The following is a 23,523-nucleotide window of genomic DNA, read 5'->3' on the forward strand; positions in this document are numbered from 1 at the left end:
AGTACAGTAATAATGAGCATTTTCAGATATGAAACCAAGGCAGCACCATTTCACAATCTGTGGCATTCATGAGGCTTTGGGATGCATGTCCCCCCACCCAATACACACAATTGATTTAATTCTCAGGTAACTGCCATCCATCCCCACACAGTTAGTTTTCTTGCTCACTTCTTCTTAGCTATCGTTTTCTACCATGTTGAAGTTGGATGACATTGCATCTTCATGGGTAAAATTCTTTGACATTAATCTGCTTGTGTGAGTACTTTCACACATGCTATTATTTCTGCATATCTCAGCTTGAACATGTGAGGTGGTTCTTAAAAGAGGTAGAAGTGTAGAAATAATCCATATCTTGCTGTTCAGGAGTACAGATAAAAGTCCTGTCCAGCTGTCAAACCATTCAAATGTCTATAGCTGTTTCGTCTTCCCCAGTCATGGCATGCGGCTGGTATTATTATTATATATATATACACAAATTAAAATAATTACTATAATTATTTGTTACCCACCTTTTTCCCATTGCAAGGGATCCACAGTGGCTTGCATGGTCCTCCTTCTCTCCATTTTATTCTAACAACCCTGTGAAGTAGCTTAGGTGGGAGTCAGTGACTGGCTCAAACTTTTTGGCCAAGCGGGGATTAGATCTTCCTAGTCCTAATCTAACACTTCAATGACTACACCACTCTGGCTCTCACTACACCACACCACACCACACCACACCACACCACACCACACCACGACAACTAGACACTTCCTCTGGTCAATGATAGTGTTAGAATGAGACAGACTTTTGGTCTGGTCTAGCAAGGCAGTATTTGTTGTTTACAAGCCCAAATGGGTTGCTCCACCTCTGGCAGCCCATTTTGTTGCTTGAGCTGGGGCAGCAAATGTTACCTCCCTCCCAAGTCAAAGGGGCATTGACCCCCAAGTCAAGGGTGCCCTCCTGCCTGGCAGTGAAACAACAACAACAATAAATGAAACAATTAACAATTTGCCGCCTTTTCATGGCGCCCACTACTATCAGCTACTTGAGGAGGCTGCCTCCCTCTGCCAAGTCAAAGGGCACCCTGACCTGTTTGTTATGCCCTGTCAAAGAGAAAATGGGTGGCAGATGGAAGACCCTTATTCTTATGGTCTACGTTGTCGTTGCCCAATACATCCGATGCAAGTCGGCCTCTAGTCCACAAAAGTTTATGACATAAGGAAATGTGTAGGTCTTTAAGGGCGCAATCCTGTGCATGTTTAGACAGAGAAAAGGCCTACAACTCCCAGCATGCCCCAGCCGGCAAGGCTGGCTGGGGCATGCTGGGAGTTGTAGGCCTTTTCTCTGTCTAAACATGCATAGGATTGCGCCCTAAGGTGCTACAAAACAGAAAAGACAGGATCCCCTATTACAACTCAACAAAACCCCGCAAAGTGCAAGGGGCCTTACAGAACTGCGCCTATTATATAAAAGAAATACATTCAGAATGGTTTGTAAACGTGCGTATCAATAATAATAATAAAAAAGGCTCAGCTGGCTACGCACGCCAAATTACAAAGGAAAGTAAGTATTTGCAGTAGGCGCCACAAGACCCTTTGTCGCTTCGGCTGTAACAGCGGGACTCATCCTGACCTTTCCGCAATAGCGGGACTCGCATGCTTCTGCGATCCCGACCTTCCCCTGCAGCCGCCTACCGTCCCGCCCCGAGGAGGAGCCGGAGCCGAGGCCTCGTCGGAAGCAGCTGCCGGGTCGCCGCCGCGCGCTCCTTCTCATCGCTGGCTCGGCCCGTCGCCCCCCTTGGGCCGGGGTGCGGAGTGGGGGCGACCCGCCGCGCTGCCCGCCTGCTGCGCGCCATGGGCGAGCGCCGGGGCTGCCCTGCGTCGTGCGGGGCCGCTAGGCCGGAGAGTGACGAGGTGAGCGAGCGCGGCGCCATCGCCGTCCTCCTGCCCGCAGGGGACGGGGAAGGCTGATGCTGGGGGCGCCGCGGCGGACGCGCGGTGGCGCGAAGCGCCGGTCTGAGGCTGCGCTGCGCGGGAGCAAGCGCCACTGGGTGGCGAGGCGCTGCCTTCTGAGTAAACACGCTCAGGATCGGGCGGCCGCAGAAGCCGAGCGGGCATCCGCGCACCCTTTTCTGGGAATAAGGCCCGTTGCACCCTGCGGCGCTTCCGAGCAAATGCATGCAGGATCGCGCGCGCCCCCCGCCCGCCCCGGTCGTCTGCGGGGTAGGAAACTTCAGGCTAAAACGGTCGTGCACCAGACTCGGCGGACTGCACGGGGGTTGGTGCTGTGCTCACACTCGGGGCACGGCTCGGGGCACCGTGGTTTGGACAGGTGCAGCGAACGCGTCTCCGAACACTCAGGGGATGCGCTACTTTTCGACGGAGGGAGGGCGAGTTAATATAGTTACGCAGCTTAGATCTGGAAGTGCAGAGATCCGTCCGAATGGTCCTTAAGTGAAGGCAAAAGAAGGAATGGGGTGGCATAGAAAACTGGCACGGTTTATGGCTTTGTGTTCTTACTTTAGAGGTTGCCCTCAGACGGTACTGGAAACGGCTTAAAATCAGATGAGGAGCCTCTTTTAAGAAAGAACCCTCGTCGATTTGTCATCTTCCCAATCCAGTATCCTGACATATGGAAAATGTACAAGAAGGCGCAAGCTTCCTTCTGGACAGCAGAAGAGGTGAGTAACATGCAGGGCTCTGGATGTGTCTGTGTACGCACCATATAAATAAATCATGCAAATGAGGCAAATTTGCACATATGCTTGCCTTGTGTAGCTCAACCCCACTTTAAAAATTCTAGTTTCTGAAACATTTTGGGACACAAGAGCAGGCAAAGAAAAACAAAGAAATGGTCCAGAAATGTAGGACAGGGATGGACAAAAGGTATTTTGGGATGACTGGTAGATCTCTGGGTGTGATTTGCAGTAGTTTGGTAATAGTCTCACAACAACTACTACTAAAGGCGTAATCCTATACATGTTTAGACAGAAAAAAGTCCTGCAACTTTTTTGCATGGCTGGCTGGGGAATACTGGGAGTTATAGGACTTTTGTCTGTCTAAACATGCATAGGATTGCACCCTAAAGAACCTTCCTCCCCCCTTAGGTTGCTAAAAAGAATGCTTGCAGAAAAACCAAGAATTGGTTCTTATGGTAACTCAGCAATCAACTTTTACATGCTAGCAAGCAAGCAAACAACCCAGTCCGGGCCCTGCTCCTATGACCTGCATGGGCAGTGTCATATTGGAGCTGCAAATTTACGTGAGATTATGTCTCTTCCTCTGTGAACAAGGGGAAAAAAAGTTTTTGTTCTCAGAAGTGAAGGGTTGATCTTGCATGAGCTAGGGCGCAATCCTATGCAACAATGGTGGCTGGGGCATGCTGGGAGTTGTAGGCCTTTTCTCTGTCTAAACATGCGTAGGATTGCGCTCTTAGTGTCTTTGATTTTACACTACTCACATGAGTAAATTACTTACATGCACAGGATTCTCTCCCCATTCTGCTATTTGTTGTTATTTTTTTTTTTTTTACACAAGTTGGCATCTTATCAGCTTCCATTCTAATAGTGAATCCTAGACATATCTACTCAGAAGTAAGTCCCGTTGAGTTCAATGGGGCATACTCCCAGATCAGTGTGTATAGGATTGCAGCCTAAGTGTGGCTAGGCATGGCTGTTTATTCTCTGCGCCAGAGTAAGGCAAGTTTTGCTACAGGTAATCCTGGCTTGTGTGACCTGTGTGTATTATGATAGTGAAAATTAATCTATTTGGCAGAATGTATTTGTTTCTGCTATTTTATTTTATTATGTTATTTATGAACCATTTTTCATCAAAAGTCCCCTAACTGGCATCTAATCAAATGTCAAAGTGCAATAAAAATGCCAAAATAACCATTACAAGACATCAGATAAAATAAGAACAGCAGCAGTGCAAAACAATACACTGAAAAAGAAATCGTGAAGAAGGGCCAAAGTATTGTGTGTAGTCCCCATGACCCCTGGATATCCTGCTCAGCCCCACCTGTAGCTTCTAAGGTTTTGCTCATAGCACTTCCAAGCCTGTCTTCTCAGCCTGAAGGGCTAGGAACGTGAATCTTTTTTATAAAATGAGAGTGGAAATTCTCAGGATGTTGAATTCAATGAACAAGATTATATTGCAATGCCAGAATGCATATGACCCTGGCCTTGACGTGAACAAACTGCATGCCAGATAATAGAGCCTAGACTTCCATGGCAGATTCTCAATATACAGAATCCTAGTAATATGCTCAGTGGACAACCAGAGATTCATCAGCTGTGGAGTAGCTACTGATGCTGCATTCCCAGTTATGGGCATGACTGGACCACACCATGGCAACCTCCTTCAGGCAGTCTCAAAGATGATCCTGTCCTAATTTTTGCTGTGAATCAGGTTCCCCCATCTCCTAAACTTCTCTAACATATTAGTTCATGTACTGGAATTTTATGCATAGAACTGGAACAGACTCAGGGAATTGTGTGATTGTTTTTAATTGAATCTTTATTATTTTAAAATTGTATTTAGCTATATTATAAGCCACTTCTTGAAGGCTTTACTCCTTGAGGTATAAATACCTCAATAATTGTTTTTTAAAAAGACTCCTCAAGTAGGAACATAGGAAACTGCCTTATACCGAGTCAGACCACTTTACCACCTAGCCCAGTATTGTTGACACTGACTGGCAACAGCTCTTGAGGGTTTGAGGCAGGAATGTTTCTTGCCTTACCTGGAGATGTCAGGAATTGAACCTGGGACCTGTTGCACGCAAAGCATCTGCTCTACCACTGAGCCACAGTGCAACAACCCTTGTTGTTGCTAGTTTTGCCACATCTGTGTTGCATGAGTCTTTGAACAAGTCATGCTCTTTGCTTTTCCCTGTCCCCTAGCAAGCTACCTGCCCTACCCTTGTAAATGTCTTTATGTGAAGCTAATGAAAGTGTGGATAGGGGGTTCCTGTAAACCAGCCTTTCCCAACCTGGTGCCGTATGTGTTGGACTAAAATTCCCATCATTGCCAGCAATCCAACACATCTGGAGGGCACCAGGTTGGGAAAGGCTGTTGTAAACTATAAGAATTGTTTTCCATTTCCCTCAGTAGTTTTCTTTGTCTTGCAGAGTTAACAAACTTACAATATCCAATTGCAAATCATGTTTTTTTTTCCCTTCCTCACAAAGGTTGACTTATCAAAGGATCTTCCTCATTGGAACAAGCTGAAACAAGAAGAAAAATACTTTATTTCACATATCCTGGCTTTTTTTGCAGCCAGCGATGGAATTGTGAATGAAAACCTGGTGAGATACATCCTGGGCTTTCTCTTCTGGTCCTTCGCTGCATGCCTTGTTGGCTATTTCAAAGAGTGGGAGGGGTTTCCAGCAACTAATCCAAATGTCCAAGTCCAGATCCGACAGAGAAACCAAGGCAGCGCAGAAAAGTCAGTAATATCCATAAAACAGGATGGGTGGGGACAGACGCAACTTGGAGAGTCCTTTTCAAATTACTCACAGCTCCTCATTCATACGGACAGCTGCTAATCCCCATCACAGTCCTATATCTGTAAAGGAGGCAGAAAGAAAAGGTGTTCCTGATGCTTTTAAGTAACATCTCCCCACATCGCGGTTGTTCAGAGTCTAGCTCCCTGTTGTACCATGCCTCAGCTGCAGCAGCTTCTTTTATGGGAAGTCCTTCCCTAAAGATTTTTTTATACCTCTGCAAACTGTTTTTATACTTCCTCCAAGCCTGCTTATGACCTCCCTCTTGTGCATGGGTAGCGCCTCTTGTATCTTAATTAGGATTCTATAAAATGGAGGTAACGAAGCTACACGAGGAGGAGCAGTGCTCGGGACATTGATTTCACTTTTATTGTGTACGATATCTGTGTGCAAACAGTTTTTTTTTTTTTTTAGTGAAACCAAAACAATGTTTCAGTTGGCATGAATCTCAAAGCTGTTTGCCAGTAGGGTCTTTGATAGCATTACAACTATTCGGGGTTCTTAAGGATGAATTCTCACAGGGAACATAGGAGTCTGCCTTATACGGAGTCAGGCCATCTAGCCCAGTATTGTTGACACTGAGTGGCAGCAACTCTCTAGGGTTTCAGATGGGAGTCTTTCCAGCCCTCCCTGGAAATGCCAGGGATTGAACCCGAGACCGTCTGTGCTCTACCACTGAACTATGGCCTCTAATGGCTGCGACACTAAGCGATGACCTGCATGTATGAAGCAGCCAATCCCCATCAAATCCCCTTGGCAGAGCTTTCCTGTTGCCTGGGAATTGCTTGAAATGTGAGGGTTTTCAGTGATGGCAATCTCATGTTCGGCTTTGCGTCACTGAGGGATGTATATGTGTGAATTATCTCTGGCTTTCTTTCATTGGCAGGTAGAACGTTTCAGTCAGGAAGTGCAGGTCCCAGAGGCTCGCTGTTTCTATGGCTTCCAGATACTAATAGAAAATGTTCACTCAGAGATGTACAGTTTATTAATAGACACTTACATCAAGGATCCTGAGAAAAGGTAATCGCCGTAAGTATTGCCACAATCTAGAGGATTTGTATATTGGCTGTGTATGTATGTTTGTTTATTATATTTTTAATCTGCCCAACAACCACTGTTCTTTTCACACTGAATGATTCTGGCCTGGTTCAGAAGTAACAGAAGACCATGGTTTGCCACTGCAAGAAGAAGCCACAGCAAGCCTTGGTTGTGTACTCCTCCCTCCGCTCTTTCGCACCCACGAGAAGGAGACTGAAAACTTTCACTATTAAGCAAACACAGTTCCCTGTGGTCTCTAAACGTAGGTAATTGTGGTTTATTTAAAGTTAACCTATGTTTAGTGAGAACAAGCCAGAATCAAGCCATGGTTTCAGATCCTAGCTTGTTCTCACTAATCATAGTTTAAAAAACCACTGTAGTTAGTTTAAAAGTACAAGTGGATGCTTCTAGTTTCCTCCTCACTATCATGAAAGCAGAGAAGGGAGTGCTTGAGTCTTAAGGCTTGTTGCAACTTGTTCTCCCATCAGGAAACCATGGTTTTCTGTTAGGTCTGAGCTGGGCCTCTATATAGCTTTGATTAAATTTGGACCTGTATGTGATCCTGTGCTTAAAAATAAGAAACAAAATTTTGTACCAGGATAATCCAAAATCTGAACAAACTAAAACCTTTGAGCCGTATAAATTATACAAATTCAGAACATTTGCATATATTGGCCTATTTTGCATAATTGTGCTTTAGCTAATCATGGGGAGGGTTATTGAGCTACGCAGGGCACTGAAGCCCTGCTCCTTGACCTCTACAAATATACTCATCCTCAGCTATTTCTCTGAAATTCTGAGGTTCTGCTCTATATTTTCAAGTCTCATCTATGCCAATAGTGTGGACTAGAAGCATGATTTGTAAAATAAAATTAAAATTGAGGTTTTTGGAATACTGAATTCTACACTAACCACCAAATTTCACACAGTACTTAATGCAGGATCCTCGAATACACACAGCCCAGAATAAAGTTATGTGAAGCTTATAAAAGTTCTTAAAATATAAGTTAAAAGACTGTGAGTTTCACTGATTATAAAGACTGAAAATTTGCCTTGATATGGTGATAGGATTGAATTGAGAATAACATTTTCTGTGAAAGGACTGGATATTTTGTTATATGACATGGTGCAGTCATAAACAAATAGTTGAGAGCCCTGGTTTCTGTTCTCTCCCTTGGCCAGTTCACAGGGCCTTTTTTGAGGTGGAACTGTCAGCAAGGGGTGATGTTTCCTCTTAGTGTTGATGTACTAAAATGACGTAGTCCTGTCACTGATATCACAAGTCACTCAGTAATCAATCACACGTTGAAATGAATTAATACCCCTTTATAGTTTGATGGCAGATTTTGAAAAATGCTTGTTGCCTAATGCTTTTCAAGGTGCAGAAACAGACTGTTTTACTGTGTGTTTACTTTCAGAAGACCATTTAGGGTGCAATCCTATTCATGTTGAACTCTTTTCTGTTTAAACTCCCGCCGTTCCCCAGCCAGCCATGTTGGCTGGGGCATACTGGGAGTTCTAGGACGTTTTTCTGTCTAAACATGCATAGCGTTGCACCCTAAATCATGCATCAGTTGGGACAGGATGGAGTTGTTTTGGGGTGACTCTCCCATTGCCGGTATGGTTGTGTAAAGTAGCCCTGCCTGCCTTGGTTAGACTGTAAAACCTTCAGGGAATGCAGTGTGTATGTACATTAACCTTTCCCAACCTGGTACACACCAGATATGTTGGACTACAATTCCCACCATCCCCATGCTGGCTGGGGGATGCTGGGTGTTGTAGCGCCAACACCTCGGGGGGGGGACCAGATTGGGAAAGGCTGATGACGTGGAATCCATTTCACTGCCATGAGACTGTGCCTCAGATATTTACTGTATTTTGGTTTGCTTTTCCAGGGACTTCCTATTTAATGCTATTGAAACAATGCCATATGTCAAGAAGAAAGCAGACTGGGCACTGAGGTGGATAACCGACAGGGAAGCTAGTTTTGGTAGGTGGCTTCTGAGTAATGTGCTTCCAGTGCATGCGCTTTCGATGAAGTGGAAGTAGTTGCTGTGTGTGCATGAGTTTGTTTATTGTTACACTTATATCCTGCCTTTTCCTCCAAGGAGCCCAAGGCTGTGTACATGATCCTCCTCCTCTCCATTTTATCCCCACAACAACCCTGTGAAGTTAGTTAGGCTGAAAGTCAGTGACTGGCCTAAAGTGACCCAGTGAGCTTCATGGCTGAGTGGGGACTTGAACCCAGGTCTCCTGGTCCAACACTGTAACCACTACACCTCACTGACCCTCAGAGCTGCCTTGATCTGGAGAGTGTTTTCCTATGGACCATGGATTAATTGGGCTTTGAACATTTGGTTCAGGGGGGTCTTGGTTCTATAACTGGAGATGAACGTGTTGCTTATTAGTAGTCCAAAGATAATAAAGCAGTTTGTCAGCAACCCAGTAATAACCCCACCCCCCACCTCATTCTGTGGCACACGTTAACTTGAAAAGGAAGAGATGTGTGCAGTGAAAAGTGAAGGACAGCAGAGACCAGAGTGTGCCAGGGAAACTAGGGCCGCTGCTCTTCCCATGATGCCTTGGTCTTGGTGTCTCTTTAGGAAGAGAAGACCCAGAGGAGGGAATCTGCACTTGCTTGCATGCTTACCTTACCGTTTGCTTTCCTTTCCTTCCCACCTTGATCAGGGGCAGGGTGAAGGAAAGACTGGAGTGTGTCGTTAAGAGGGACCCCACTCTTCCCTAGACAGTGCCTTGGGTTCAACCTGCCTCTTACTGTCTTCATTAGAGTGGTGGGAGTGGTGGGGAGGTTGGAATGCAGCGATGCCTGGAAGGATTCCCCTCCCATTTGCAAGCCCAGGTCTCTCCATTTCTCCAAGATTAGCATCTCAGAGGGGAGGTAGAGGGCACTCTGTGGGGCCAGATTCAGCACATGGAATACCAGTTGCTGACCGCTGTACTGAGACTTCACACAGTATCTACTGATCCAACAGGGTTATTCCTCACTAGTGTTAGGCCCTGGTACCTGTATCTCTAGTATCTTTCTCTCTGAAACTTCAGGTTGTCTGGAGAAGGGATCTCCAGGCATATGCCTGGGTCTCTCCCTTCCCAGGGAATTGCTGCAACCAGTTATCACACATGTAGGGGTAGGGAACAGATTTTCTAGGTAAGAGAGCTTGACCTTCATCCACAGTTGAGTCCAGGTGCTTGTAAGTGTGTATGCAGGTGTATTCATTTAAAACATGGGTGCAGAACCTCAAGACCAGGGACCAAACCTGGCCCGCCAGTCCAACCCTCCAGGGTTCCCCAGATGGCCGTGCCTCCTTTCCCCCAGCCGCCGGCTGTTTGTTGGTTTCCTGGCTTTTGTGCACTTGTTTCCCTATTCTAAAAGGTTGGAATGCCTCTCCCGAGGCTTAGTGACTGGCAGGAAGAGCTTTAAGCAACAATAGGCTGGTGTTTTGGCCCCTGCCTCCTTGGGCCCACCCACCACTGGAATGCAGCCCCTGAGAACTTCTCTGAAATGAAAGGACCTTGGGCCGAAAGAGGTCCTGCGCCCCTGGAAAGATGTACATACCAACTTTCAGTTTCAGATGTTCCAGCAGTTCTCTTTGCCAGTTCAGTGCCGTGTGGGATGCTTCCCTGTGATGTATGCCAGAGATGGCCGATGTCTGAACTCTGATGGCTGCTATGTTTCGCAGACACTGGTTGGAGCCCCTCATGGTGTTTGGAATGTGTGATAAAAGTCAGCATCACCTAGGAGTAAGGCAGACTTAAGCTTTACTATGATATGTTAACTGAAGGGCAATGTATGGTTACTGGAAATGAATTGTAGGCTTGCTCCCTTGCTATAAGACTGATAATATGATATTGAAATGTAAGGTTGATTATCTATGCTGTACTGAATGGTAATACTGGCAAAGTTAGAGGTATAACTTTTAAGCAGAATTATACTTAACGTGTTGTGTAATGCAGTTTAAATTTAATCCTTTTAAGTAACTTTTTATATATTTTCTTTTTCTTCCTTGCTTTCTTCTTCCTTTTCCTTCTTTTTTCTTTTTCGTTATTGATGTGTCCTCCTAAGAATGTTGTATTGTTGGAAACTGTAGATAATGACTAGGTTGTTGGTACTGTTTATTCTATTTTTTATCTTTATAAATGAAATAATTTTTTTTTTTTTTAAGGAACAAGGCAGCCTTCTCCAACATGGCGCCCTCCAGATGTGTTGGACTGCAACTCCCATAATTCCCAACCAGCACAGCTATGCTCCCTAGGGATTATGGGAATTGCAGTCCAGGACATCTGGAGGGAGTCAGGCTGGGGAAAACTGCAGTAAGAGGGTTGACAGGTATGGCGCTTGTGCATGAGGCCATTCATTTGTGAGGGCCAAGCTGTGAATGTAAAGGAAGTACAAAAGTTCTCAGTACATGGTACATTACCCCTGCAAGACTTCACCTAATACATCCAAATTATAGTCCGTATTGTTGGAAGGGGTCAGCTTGGTTCATATTTTCATCTTTGGTGGGAATGTTCTACAGTGCAGGAGTTTGGGAACATGGTTACTGTCAGGACTTTCTTCACATTAGACTACTGGTAACTCCTAAAGCTATGGTTCATCTTTTTGAACCTAATGATCCTGGTTTCCTGCATAAAGACCTTCTTAAGCAGTTATATACTGCTGCAAAGTCACGTATAGCGTGTAATTGACAGCCTCCAAAGTAACCAACTAAGGAGCAGTGCGTAGATAAAATTTGGAAGACTATGTATAAACTTGCTCAGCAAGAAAGGAATCCTAACTTTAAGAAAGATATTATGGCATCATGGTTTCCATTTATTTCCTATGTTGAAGCTCTTCAAACTTTTGATCAAATTCCGAGTACAATTACCTATATTTTTTCAGACTAATACACACAAAATAAAACACACTAGCACATGCTCCTTTTCTATGCCGTATACATTGTATTTTTACTCTTTCGTTAGGTACTGAGTTCCTCCTTAGGCTGTTTTACTGTAGATGTTCCATAGGCATAGACTAAGAATTATAATTAGTGAATTCCTTTGTGCCTTTAGTGATCTTGATTTATTATTATGTCCTTTTTCTTCTTTTTGTTAACTTTATTTTAAAATAAAATAAAATTTCAGGGCAGAAAAAAATCCTCTCAGGAGGCAAACTGGCAACGGTACTTTACTTTCCAAAATATACACGAGAGAGCAATACAGTAATATTTAGGTGAGATGCAGATGGATACTTTCTGCTGAATTTCTTTATGAGCAAAACTAAGCAAAATATTTTACCACACCCTGATTTAGAATTCGGAAGGGGTGTGGGAAGCAACCAAGTCCCACTGGGTGCTGGATCTGGCCAAACAGGCTGCCAGTTGTCGATACCCGGAGGATGCTGTTCTGCATCTATGCATCTGTGGTTTATAATGTACACCTTTAGTAGTGTACACTGGAAGCAGGCCTTCTCCGTGGTGGCACCCACATTATGGAATCCCCCCTCCCCTGGTATTCAGAAGGCACCAACTGGCATATTTGAGGTGCCTGCTAAAGACCCATCTCTTATCCAGGCCTTCCCTGAATGGTTGCACCGCCCATTTAGTTTGCTTAGTACTTATTGTGCTTTTAGTTTTGGTTTTAAATATGTTAAACATTTCAACTGATGATGTTTTGGGTGCTATTTACAAAATGGAGTGTTTGTAATGTAATTCTTTTTACTTTGGTGAAACTGGAAGACCTCTCCTGAAAAGATATAAGGAGCATTTGGCTGATAGTCAGGCATAAGGAAATACATGCTAGACTGTGGTACCCTCATATGAAGGAGAAACATGCTGTCAGAGCGACTTTAGTGACTCTCTATGCTAGCAATTGAATGGAGCCTGCAAAGGAGAAAGATTAAGGAGGCCATGTTTATTGATCAACTGAAACCCAGTATCATCATGAAGGATGAGACGAAACAAGCCATGATGTTTATTAATGCATCTTGATTGGCTGTTGAATACAGATGCTGGTTGTTAATCTTTGTTTCCCCCATTGAGGCTTAGCCTGTTCCTGATTGGCCCTGGCTCGGTTTATAAATGGTACTGTAGCATGCTCTGACTTTTGACCGAGGTTGGCGTTTTATGCTGAAACGTTTCACGTTTTTAAGATCTGTTTATATTTTTAAAACATCTATAAAGGTATAAACTGGATGTGCTATTTATTGTTGATCTTGTGTATTTATGATGACGTATTATAATTTTTGATTTTGTAAAACGCTTAGGGATATTTCTTGGATATGGTAAACAGAATAGAAATTGACAGGGAGAGCAACCCTATGGCCCCTAGGCAGCGTCTGGGAGGCCTGGGATAGTTTGGATTCCTGGATCTGAGGTCAGAGTCAGCTCTGCAAACTCGGACCCAGGAGTCCGAGGTCTCCACCCCTTCCCTCTTGTAGCCGGTGCATAGAGAACCACACCAGCAGCCACTCTGAAGTTGCAAAAGTGACCTCGGAGGGAAGATTAAGGGGGCATTCTCATGGGTGGGTAGGGGACTGGGGAGGCTGCTGAATGAGAAATCCTCCAGCTTCCCCAGCCTCCTACCCTCTGCCTTCCCAGTGCTTCAGCAGATGGATGAAAAATCCTGTCTAGCTGAAATGCAGAGCATGAGGAGCATGGAAGTGATGGTTGGATGGCTGTAAGCCTCCGTGTTTGGAAGCTTTTGGCCATCCCCACAGGATTGTGCCCTACGTAAATAAATAAACTTGAGGCGAGATTGTGAATTGTATGACTAACTGGTACTGTTTCCCCCCCTCTTTTCTTTGAAACAGGCTTGAGAGTGGTTGCTTTTGCCGCTGTCGAAGGAATTTTCTTCTCCGGGGCTTTTGCAGCTATATTTTGGCTCAAGAAAAGAGGGCTGATGCCAGGCCTCACTTTCTCCAATGAACTTATTAGCAGAGATGAAGTAAGGTGTGGGGGGAAATGTTTAAAATGAAGCTACGTGTGATGCTTTAAAAGCAAAACCGTTCGAATAAAAGGGCATCAAATACTTGGAGACCTCCCCTAATTCCTATAAAAAACAGTAGGATATTGTTTTATAAAAAGCCTAAGAGTACAGCTGCTTTTGATAGGAGTTGTGTGTTTTCTCATCTAATACACATGGATGTTTTTAGGTATTTTGAAAGATGAAAAACTGGGATGGGTGGGAAGTAGGCCTGACCTGAGGCAGGCACTAGCTCAGCAGCAGGGAAAAAGCCTGTCTAACACTGCGGCTGGTGCTTGCTATTTTAATGCTCTCTCAGGTTTATTTAGATAACTTCCACATGCACCCATGAACTGATGTTTGTAGAGACTCTTCAGTAGTTCATGACCACTGGAATTTAAGGTCTCGTCTAGTGATCAGTGGCCCAGAGGAAAAACATCCTTCCATATAGGTAGAAATTTGTTGACACTCGGATTTCAATCCCAAGCCTATACGGGCATTAAAATCTCCACATATTAGAAGAGCCGTGCCAGGGTAGCATAATTAAGACTCTTTTCTGGTAAAATTGTAAGAACCTCTGGTTCTGTGCAGTGAAATAGACTGAATGACTGATGTCTCCCACACGGCTTCCAGGGCCTTGACAGAGCATCACTCCCAAGCGGTGCTCTATTGGGGTGCCAGATGCAGTGTGGGGGAAGTAAAATGGCGGGCACCAGTGCAAGAATGGGGTTCTTTTCCCTTGCTGCTGTGCTTGTGCCTGGCTGCCTAAGGGTACGGGTGCGGAGCGCAGCTGAGCAGAGCATTCCAAGCATTCCTCATCTACTTCTCTTTTGCCCAGTGTGGGGGCTTTTCTGGCTGCAGAGCTGACTGGAGCTGCCGGCGCCGCTGCCTTGGTTTGGGGCTTTGCTGGGTCCGCTGCTGCTGGGGCGGGGGGAAGGTTGCCAGCTCTTTGCTCCTTTGGGGGTTGACTTCACTGCTCTGTCCTATTCTCTTATCGATCTCTTATGCTTTTTTAGAAAGGATTTTTAAATTGTTTTTAACACGTTTTCCTGTAGGCTGCTTGAGATTTAAAAATATAAGGGAAGGACATCTTTATTTACTTTATTGAAACGACTTATATACCACTTGATATCGTAAGATCTCTAAGCAGTTTACATAAGAAATACATAGATAGAAAAGCCAGTATAAAAACAATAAATACATTAAAACATTACAGAAACAGTAAAACAGAGCAGAGCAATTAGACGTCCAAGAAAATGTGAGCGAACAAACGTGTTTTCAAGAGGCGCTTGAAGTTCACCACGGTTTCCACCTCTCCAATCAAATGTGGGCAAGCGTTCCAGAGGGTGGGTGCCAGTACCGAGAAGGCCCACTTACGTGCTGTTACTTGACAACACACTGTGGGACAACCAACAAGGCCGTCTCAGAAGATTTCAGGGGATGATTTGGTGTATATAGGGGAAGATGGTGAGCTGGCTATCCTGGTCCTGAGTTGTTTAGGGCTTTCAGTGTGAACAGCAGAACCTTGAACATGGTTCAGTAACTAATAGGCAGCTAGTGCAGTTATTTTAATCCAGGTGCCATGTGTGTATAGCGAGCTGCACCACTGAGCATCCTAGTTGCTTCATTCTGCACTAGTTGCGGCTTCTGCACCAGGCACAAGGACACACACTAGACAGCTGGAATACATTAAAGTGGGAGAGCAGGTAGTTCTCATATGGATATTTTGGCTGCTTGCTTTGAGAAGTTAAGTGGGGTCTTTAAGTTCCTATTCTGCTCACATTTTTCAGGGTCTCCATTGTGACTTTGCTTGCCTGATGTTTCGGTATTTAGTGAATAAACCATCGGAGGAAAGAGTCAAAGAGATCATTGTCGATGCAGTTAAAATCGAGCAGGTGAGCAAATGAGCCTTCTTTTCTAGTCAACTGCAAAAGTAAAACGCAGGACCTACTTGGTTTTCACATCAGTCGGGCTTTGTTGCTGATGTTGCTTCAAGACGGACAGTAGGAAGGTCCATCTGAATCGGTGGGCCTGAGATGCAGAAGACACTGGGGGCTGCGTTGATCACTGCTGGTCTAAATTTGAGTAGAGGAGCCACTCTTTGTTTCTTGACAGGTTGCATCTTCTGTGGATGAAAACTAGCCATGAAAAGTAGTAGTTGCTTTTTAAGTTTTGCTTCCTTTATGTAGTTAGAATGGGAAATGCTTTATCAGTATAAAAATGAAGGCTAGTTTACGTTTTGGGGCTTCCAAGTTGCACCTGTTACTATCTGGGATAATTTCTTAGCTTGTTTTGAAACACATTATTGGATTTTATAATGTAGAAATGTATCTGCAATGTATGTTGCAGATGTGTAAAGTACACCATATGGTTAGCTTCCATTGATGTGATGTCTGTGGGGCTTTGTTCCTCTTATAAATAAAAAAACAATTTTCTACATATCTCTTAATATTCAGTTTGCCTTCCTTTAGTTGTCTGGAACTTGTTAATTTAGGGCGCAATCCTATGGCCACCAGACAGTGTCTGGACAGCCATAGGATTTTTCAGTTCCCAGAAACCTGTCTCCCTGCCCCCTCTCCTGCTGCCTCGTAGGTGGTGTGGTTTGTCCCCAGCTCTGTGCTCATAAGGGTAGTGTGGAGCAGCTGAAAAGGGGGCATTCGTGGGGGAGGAGACCACAGAAGCCCTCTTACGATGCTTCCTACGTGCCGACTGGCCTCCGCCCCCCCAGCTCTGACACGCTGTGGCTAGACAGCCAAAATTGGTTGTCTGGCCACAAATGCAGGGTGGCCGGAGCATGGAGGAGAAGGTGTGCCCCACCCACCCTGCATTGGATAGTCGTTGGCCTCCGAGTTCGGAGGCATCCAGCTATCCCCATAGGATTGCGCCCTTAGACATAATAGCATACCCAGTGATGTGAAATTTCTCTTAAGTTTCCAATATTTGAAGTCTTTGGATATTTGGAATAAATTATTTTCTACAATAACTATATAGGCATTGAACAGTTTTGTTGGGAGAGGTAAAAAAGAACGTGTGGGGGTCTCACCTAACTTTAAACCTTGATGTTTTTCTAATGGCACTCCTTATATTATTCTAAAAAAGATTTGCTAGCAGATCTTTTGGAGAGCAGTCCACCCTGTGGATCAGTGTCTCCTCACCCCACCATGGCCCATCTATCTGACTTTTAGGAACCTAATTCCTCTCTTTGGCCTTCTTCATTTTCCCTTCCTTTCCTGTTTTTTTTTTCTTTCCATTTTGCCCAGTGGCTGTCCCTGGCAACACCAGATAGGGCTGGCAAAACCCCTACCTGAAACCCTGGAGAGCTGCTGCCAGCAAGTGTCGATTTCAGCTCCCAGAAATCCCTGCCAGCATGGCCAATGTCCTGGAATGCTGGCAGTTGAAGTCTAAAACATCTGGTGATCTATGTTCTGCCTATCTGATCTAGCTTACATTAGACAATTCATAAATATTTGATGGTGGTGGAAATTTACAGTGGCCTGGCTAACATTTTTTATTTATCTATTTACTATATTCCACCAGTCATACACTAAATTCAAGGTGGCAAATATGGTCCCTTTCCCTTCATCCTCAAAGCAACCCCATAGGGGAAGTCTGTGTGGTGAGTCGCTGCAGATGAATAGCTCACCTGTGCCATAACAGCTTCTGCATGGAGTTATTTAAAGTGGTCTCTGTGTAAACATATTAACCAGTCTGGAAGGTTACTTCTGAGAAGCTGGTATTGTGTTTCTCCTAGAAAGTTCCACTTTTTTTCTAATATTGCAGGAGTTTTTGACGGAGGCCTTACCAGTTGGCTTAATTGGAATGAACTGCACTCTGATGAAACAATATATTGAGTTTGTGGCAGATAGGTTACTTCTGGAACTGGGTTTCTCTAAGGTAAGGTCGTTCAGGAAAGTATACTCGTTTTTCTTTAATCTGTGTAGTGAGTTTTGCCTCAATCATCTATTTCAAGATTTTGCCTGAGTTCCATAGTTGCTTGAAAATATATATATCATGAGTATGTATGTTTATACTTTAAAAAAAGAAGTCGTATTTTGGTTCTTTGCAAATGTACCTTGCAAATTACTGCACACCATGAATTTGATATTTATTCTGAAAATCAATATAGTACCTTTCCACAGGGAAAAATAGTTCTCAGAGAGGCTTACGTAATTTAAAAACAACATTAAAAACAGTTTAAAGCAATAATAAAAGAAATAATAGCAGCAGTTAGAAACCCAGTAAAATATCTATCAGCCATTAAAGCCAAACCAGGCAAACTAAAATGTTGACTGAATAAAAACGTTGTAGCTAGGCGGTAGAAGACAGGCAGAGAGGGGGCCAAGCAGAACTCCCATAGTTTGAGTGCAGCCAGAGGTGTGTTGAATCAGTTAGAAATTTTATATTTATGGCTTAGACTCATCCACATTCTTCCCTCAGAACATGCAAAGCTGGACAACTGTATGAGTTTATTTTGAACAACTGTGGAAACAGAGGACCCAATCAGATGTTGGTTTTATATGAACTAGCCCTGAGAAACCTTGGGCCCATATGTTCCCTCCTTCCTCCCTCTACAGATGAAGCAGCAACAAGCTGGTTTGGGAAGAACCAGCCAAATAAGAGCAAGAAGGAAGGAAGAGCATGAGCCAGAGGCTTCTCAGGGCTTATTCACATAATACAAAACTATGGGTTGACATGATTTCTAGACAACAATGGAATGTGGGTCTTCAGATATTAAACTTAACTTTCATAAGAGACGTGGGTAATGACTGGGAAAGTGGGAGGGGTAATAGATGTGCAGGAGAAGTGATGTTGATCCAGGAGCAGCCATAGGGGAGAAGCTCATTTGGTTTGTATTTTAATATGAACCAGCCTAATCTATACATTTTGAACTAGTATGCAGATCGGAATGCAATTATCCTTTGGTTCTTGCACTTTAAATTTTGCATTGCCATTTTTCAGGCAGATATTGAGTACATCTGGAAAAGTTGCATATAAGAAGGCCTGCTGAAAACAGCTCTTTTCCAGGAAGCCTTTCTTGGTTAACCAGCCTCGGTTTTATTGGCATTCTGTTTTTTAAAGAATAATTTTAATACCATGTTTAATTTTTTTAAACTTTTGCTCATTTTATCTCGTGTTGTTCACCGCTCTGGAATCTGTTTAAATGTGGAGCAGTATACATATATTGTAAATAAATAAATACTATCCGAAATTTGCAAAAAAAGTGTATATTAGGGAAAATTTATAAAAAAAAATGTGTGCACAAATATTCACATATATTTTTGTGTGGACTTAAAAAAAATTGCAAACTGAGGCAGGAACAAATTTGTGCTTGAAAAATGCAAACGCTGCAGAAAGGGAAACAGATTAGTCCATCCCTGCTGATAAATTTATTCATTTATTATATTTCTATATTGCCCAGTAGCTGAAGCTCTCTGGGCAGCTTACGAAGGTTTAAAACCATTAATAATACATTAAACATAGTACGAAAAACGATTTACATACCAACATAAACAGCACACACACAGACATGCATATATCTAAACAATTTTAAGTAATCAATAAAAAGAAAAATCCAGGAGCTGATAAATAACTGCAGAAAATGTAGGAAACCTTTGCAATCTTTGCTTGTGCCCAGATTGGGCTGGACACAGAATTATTTTAAGCCCTTTCCTATGAGTAGAGTAAGGAATGCCGTCTTTTCTCCTCTTTGAATAGGCAAGCCCTCCAGCAGTTGTCAGAGATTGGTAGGTGCGTTGCAGAGTTCTATTCAGATTTAATAATAAATTTGGTTTTTCAGGTCTTTCAAGCAGAAAACCCGTTTGATTTCATGGAGAACATTTCACTGGAAGGAAAAACCAATTTCTTTGAGAAGAGAGTTTCAGAGTATCAGCGTTTTGCAGTGATGGCTGAAACAAATGATAATGTGTTTACTTTAGATGCTGACTTCTAGTACTGTCTTCTTTGGAAAATGAATCTTGCCAAAATACTCAATCCCCACTGGTTGCTGCTGAAGTTTTATTGCTTCTACTGGAAGTGGAGTGTTCTGGGAATATTTTTCCGGTATCCCAAAATTGATGGAAGTTTTTATACGGTATATTTATTGCAGGTTACTATGTGAACGTTTTGTGTGTATGTGTGTGCTCTGTCTCTCTGTCTCTGTCTCTCTCAGCTGTTCCTTCTACGAAATAATCCAAGTTTTTAATATCATTGTGATACTTCTGTAAATCTCAATTGTGAATTATTCAATCCACAATCAGGCAATATCTTTATTAGAGCTGTAAGCTTTGATTGAGTTGAATAATAATAATAATAATGAAACCTTAATAGCACAGTAAAATCCAGACACACACATGCACACATCCTGGTGCTGCCAATTCACTGTGCTGAGATGCAGCCTACAGGAATGCTCCGGCATCAGACCATAGGAAGAGCCTTGCTGGATCAGACCAAAGGGCTATCTAGTCCAATATTTGTTGATGGAATGGTTTTGCTGTTCACTAAAGGGGCTCCTGGTCTTTTATACTGTATGTTGCTGGAATGCTCGCCCATGCATTTCTCGAGGGGGCTTTGGGTTTGGCCAGCCTGTATTTTATCGCACGGACATACTACCACGTGTGCACACTTGCAAGTGGACAAATGTTGGATATTATATATTCTGTTGTCCACTGTATTGGTGAAAGTATGGAATTTTCTGGTATTGCAGTGTTCACTTGGGTGATGTCCTCTAGGTTCTGGTGCCCTTCAAAGAATGGGCTGAGCTGTCTCCAATCTATAGCTGGTATCCTGTGTGCAAATCACTCTTCTAGATGTTGACTTCCTCTGAAAGTAATACAGGGTCTGTTGTTTGAACCCAAAGAGTCCTCCACTAAATACCTGTTTATAAAGACTTCCTTGGAGACTCCATCATAAGTAAAACTGCAAAACAATTTATCATTGCACATTGGCCCTTGCCCACTGAGTGTGGCCCACGTTGTACAAGCCAAAGGAGTCCACATTGAGAACTGAATTCAACCCTACAAACAATTTGCTTTAATGTTTCAGAACTCCCTGCTCTGAACATGCCTAGCACCCAGTGACTTCCAAGGTTTTTAATCTCTGCCCCAGAGATAGCTGAAAAGGCATTAGTTGGGCCAAAAAGGTGCATTCTGGCCCAGTTGCAGCGGGTTATTGCCAGAAGGGATGTTGGCACTAACCAAAGAAACAACATGAAGCTAGGCAGTCCCGAAAAGAAATCTACAGGTGAATTTATGGTCTTACCAGCAAATTACATTACAAACCCAGCAAAATACATTGAGAGGGCAATCCTATGGTCCTGGGAGAGTGTCCCAGGCACCACAGGATTCTTTGAAGCCCCCGCTCCGAGGCCATAGAGACTGCTACAAGCTTGGGAAAGGGACTCCAGTATCCGATCCCTTCCCTGCCCCTTCACAGCCGCCGCAGAAAGAACACCACCGGCCACATTCCGAGGTCACAAAAGCCGCCTCGGAGAGATCTAAAAGGGTGTGTGCTGGTGGGTGGGATGGAGAGAGGACAGGGATTGGAGAATTCTATGGCGTCTGCAGCCCCAGTCACGACCCCAGCAGCGTGCCCTCTCTAGTCGGGCCCAGAGGCCTGTCTGGGGGAAAAAGCAAAAAACGGAGGACAAAGAGGTGGGAATCCTGCCACCTTGTTGGCAGCATTGGATGCACAGAAGCCTCGAGTCCCATGGGATTCCCCCCTGAAGACCATAAGCATATTTAGGTTGCAACCCTATACACACTTAACAGGGAGTAAGTTCCCATTGAACTCAGTGGGACTTCCGTGTAGACCTGCCTAGGATTGTGCTAAATCTTCTGCTTCAACATGTTTTGTCCTCTGCAAGTTTGGCCCCCTTGAATTATTGCTTACTAGACCGAAGTTAACAGGGAAACATATTCCCTGAAGCGTTTCTAGGAAATAAGTGATGGGCTTTGACACTGGGGTGGGGTGGGGGGAGTTAAAGCATTTTCAAAGTTTATTGTTTCATACTTAAAACCTTTTCCTTGGCCAGTGTTTTATCGGTGGATTTGTCCAATTCTCCAACAAAACCTGCAATAAGCCTTGTTACATGCTGTTTATTGTTTAGTTTATAATTTATTTCTTCTCCAGAAAAACTGTTCTTAAATGTGATACGGAACACACAAGGCTTACCTAAGGAGGACAAAGGAAAATACTTCTTGGTTTGGTGTTCCTTTTTGTTTTGAAAAATATATCATGATCGAAATAAAATTTGCTGAAACAAACTCTTAATATCTGTGGTTTTCATTTTGTGACTTTTTCTGTTCATTAATAATATTGGGAGTTACCTTAGTGCAAGTTTTGATGTCCTCTTATACCAAGTGCTCTTTGAAAGGAACATAGCTCACTGGTTGAGCACATATTTTGTATGCCTTTGATACCAGGCTCAGTCCCTGGTATCCCCAGTTAAAGGGATCTGGTACCAGGTGATAGGAAGGACCTCTGCCTTGCTGGATAACAGGAACAACTCTGCACGCTTCCAGACACTAGGGAGTGATAATGTCCTGTAGTGTGATCAGTTCCTTTCTCCTGCTCCCTCCCCTTTCTCTTCTTTCTCTGAAAGAAGCAAGTGACTATATCTTATGCCTTTGCTTTCATTCACACACCGAACTTTAGGGTGTGCTTGTACTTAAACAGTGTTAGATAGCCTTCTCTGACGATGTGTATAGAAGCACTAAGAAAGTAAGTTGATTTAAACTTCTGCTAGACAGGCTCTAGCCTGGGTTTATTGCCTCCAATACTAAATGCTGTGTTGCCACACTTCCTCTATATAAAGCAACCCTGCTGTAAGCCACACCAGACTTTCCAACATGCCTGAGGTTCTGGAGAGCCACTGCCAATCAGATGGCCAAATGGCAATGCCAGGTCAGGCTAATGTTAAGGAAGCCAGCCTATGCACGTTTAGACAAAAACGTCAGACAACTCGCAGCATTCCCCAGTGAGGAGGGATGTCCAGCGTGGGGAAATCCGACCCTCTTGGGGCGCTTCCTGCTGCTGTGCTGCTGCCATGGCAGTGGGGCATGCCTTTCCTCCTCCTGCCCCTGCTTCTGGCCGCTCTGCAAAGGTGGGAAATCTGCCAGCTGGCTGGACTTGGCGCAACCCGACTTGGGCAAGCTGGCGGATGTTGGACCAGAGTCTGGGGGGTTGAGCCAGTGAAAGCTCGCTGAGCTCCACCCCCAAAACTGATTCATGCGACATCCCTACCAGTGACCATTGGAACACTTATCGGTTTGTTAAAACACAGCCTACTGTGATGCAGCAAGCTCCGGTTGGAGCAAAGCCTGCAAAAACAGGCTTGAACTATGATTGGCATATGTCTTATTTCAGACCCTCCAAACCATGGGCTTAGAGGATCAGAGAACATGATGCTTGAATACAGTCCTGGTGAATCTCTGCTTAAGGCAAAGGGAAGCAGGACAAATGGGCACAGAAGTCTGGAAAGTAAGGTACAGCAAGTCTTTTTGTTTTTGCTGCAACAAATTAACGTAGCTGACCCTCTGGATACTTTCTCTAATTGTTATTAATTAGACCAGCCTTTCACAACCTGATGCCCTCCGGATGTCTTGGGTTACAACTCCCATCACCCCCCAGCCAACTATGGGAAAGTCTGATTTACACCATTTTATTGCAGTAAAGCAAAATGCCACCTCTTACTACCCTAATCCAGTTAAGGTATTGATTAAAGCCTCCATATGAGAAGACATCTGGCAAACTTGTCTGCATGTACTTAAAGTCGAAGTGTTGGCCATCTTGTAGGCCCTCTAGTCCAACCTTGCATTCAGTGCAGGAAATCCAGAGGTTGTCTAGCCCCTGCTTGAAGATCTACAGCAACAGAGAACCCAGAGCTTTCTAGTTAATTGGTTCTGTTGTCAAATTGCTCTTACTGTTAATAATTTTTTTGACTGAAATGTTTGACCGAAAGCCGTTTTCCTGCAACTGAGCAGGGCACTCCTATAGGTAAGTCTGGGTAGTCTTCAAATCCCCTTTAAATAGAGGATGCCTC

At 43.9% G+C, this 23,523-nt stretch overlaps 1 protein-coding gene across 1 annotated transcript; it reads left to right on the plus strand.

The window, feature by feature from the left end:
- The first annotated feature begins 1,688 nt into the window (after window positions 1-1,688).
- On the plus strand, window positions 1,689-21,750 carry RRM2B (ribonucleotide reductase regulatory TP53 inducible subunit M2B). Its single transcript, XM_084848994.1, has 9 exons — window positions 1,689-1,896; window positions 2,508-2,663; window positions 5,175-5,291; window positions 6,376-6,509; window positions 8,423-8,517; window positions 13,333-13,466; window positions 15,275-15,379; window positions 17,265-17,378; window positions 19,282-21,750. Exons 1-9 carry the CDS (start codon window positions 1,837-1,839, stop codon window positions 19,432-19,434), a joined length of 1,068 nt encoding a protein of 355 aa, XP_084705120.1. The 5' UTR covers window positions 1,689-1,836; the 3' UTR covers window positions 19,435-21,750.
- Window positions 21,751-23,523: the final 1,773 nt, after the last annotated feature.

Source organism: Heloderma suspectum, chromosome 4 (assembly GCF_057233095.1).
Source record: "Heloderma suspectum isolate Gila_16-S chromosome 4, 16-S_ref, whole genome shotgun sequence".
Taxonomy (NCBI): Eukaryota; Metazoa; Chordata; class Lepidosauria; order Squamata; family Helodermatidae; genus Heloderma; species Heloderma suspectum.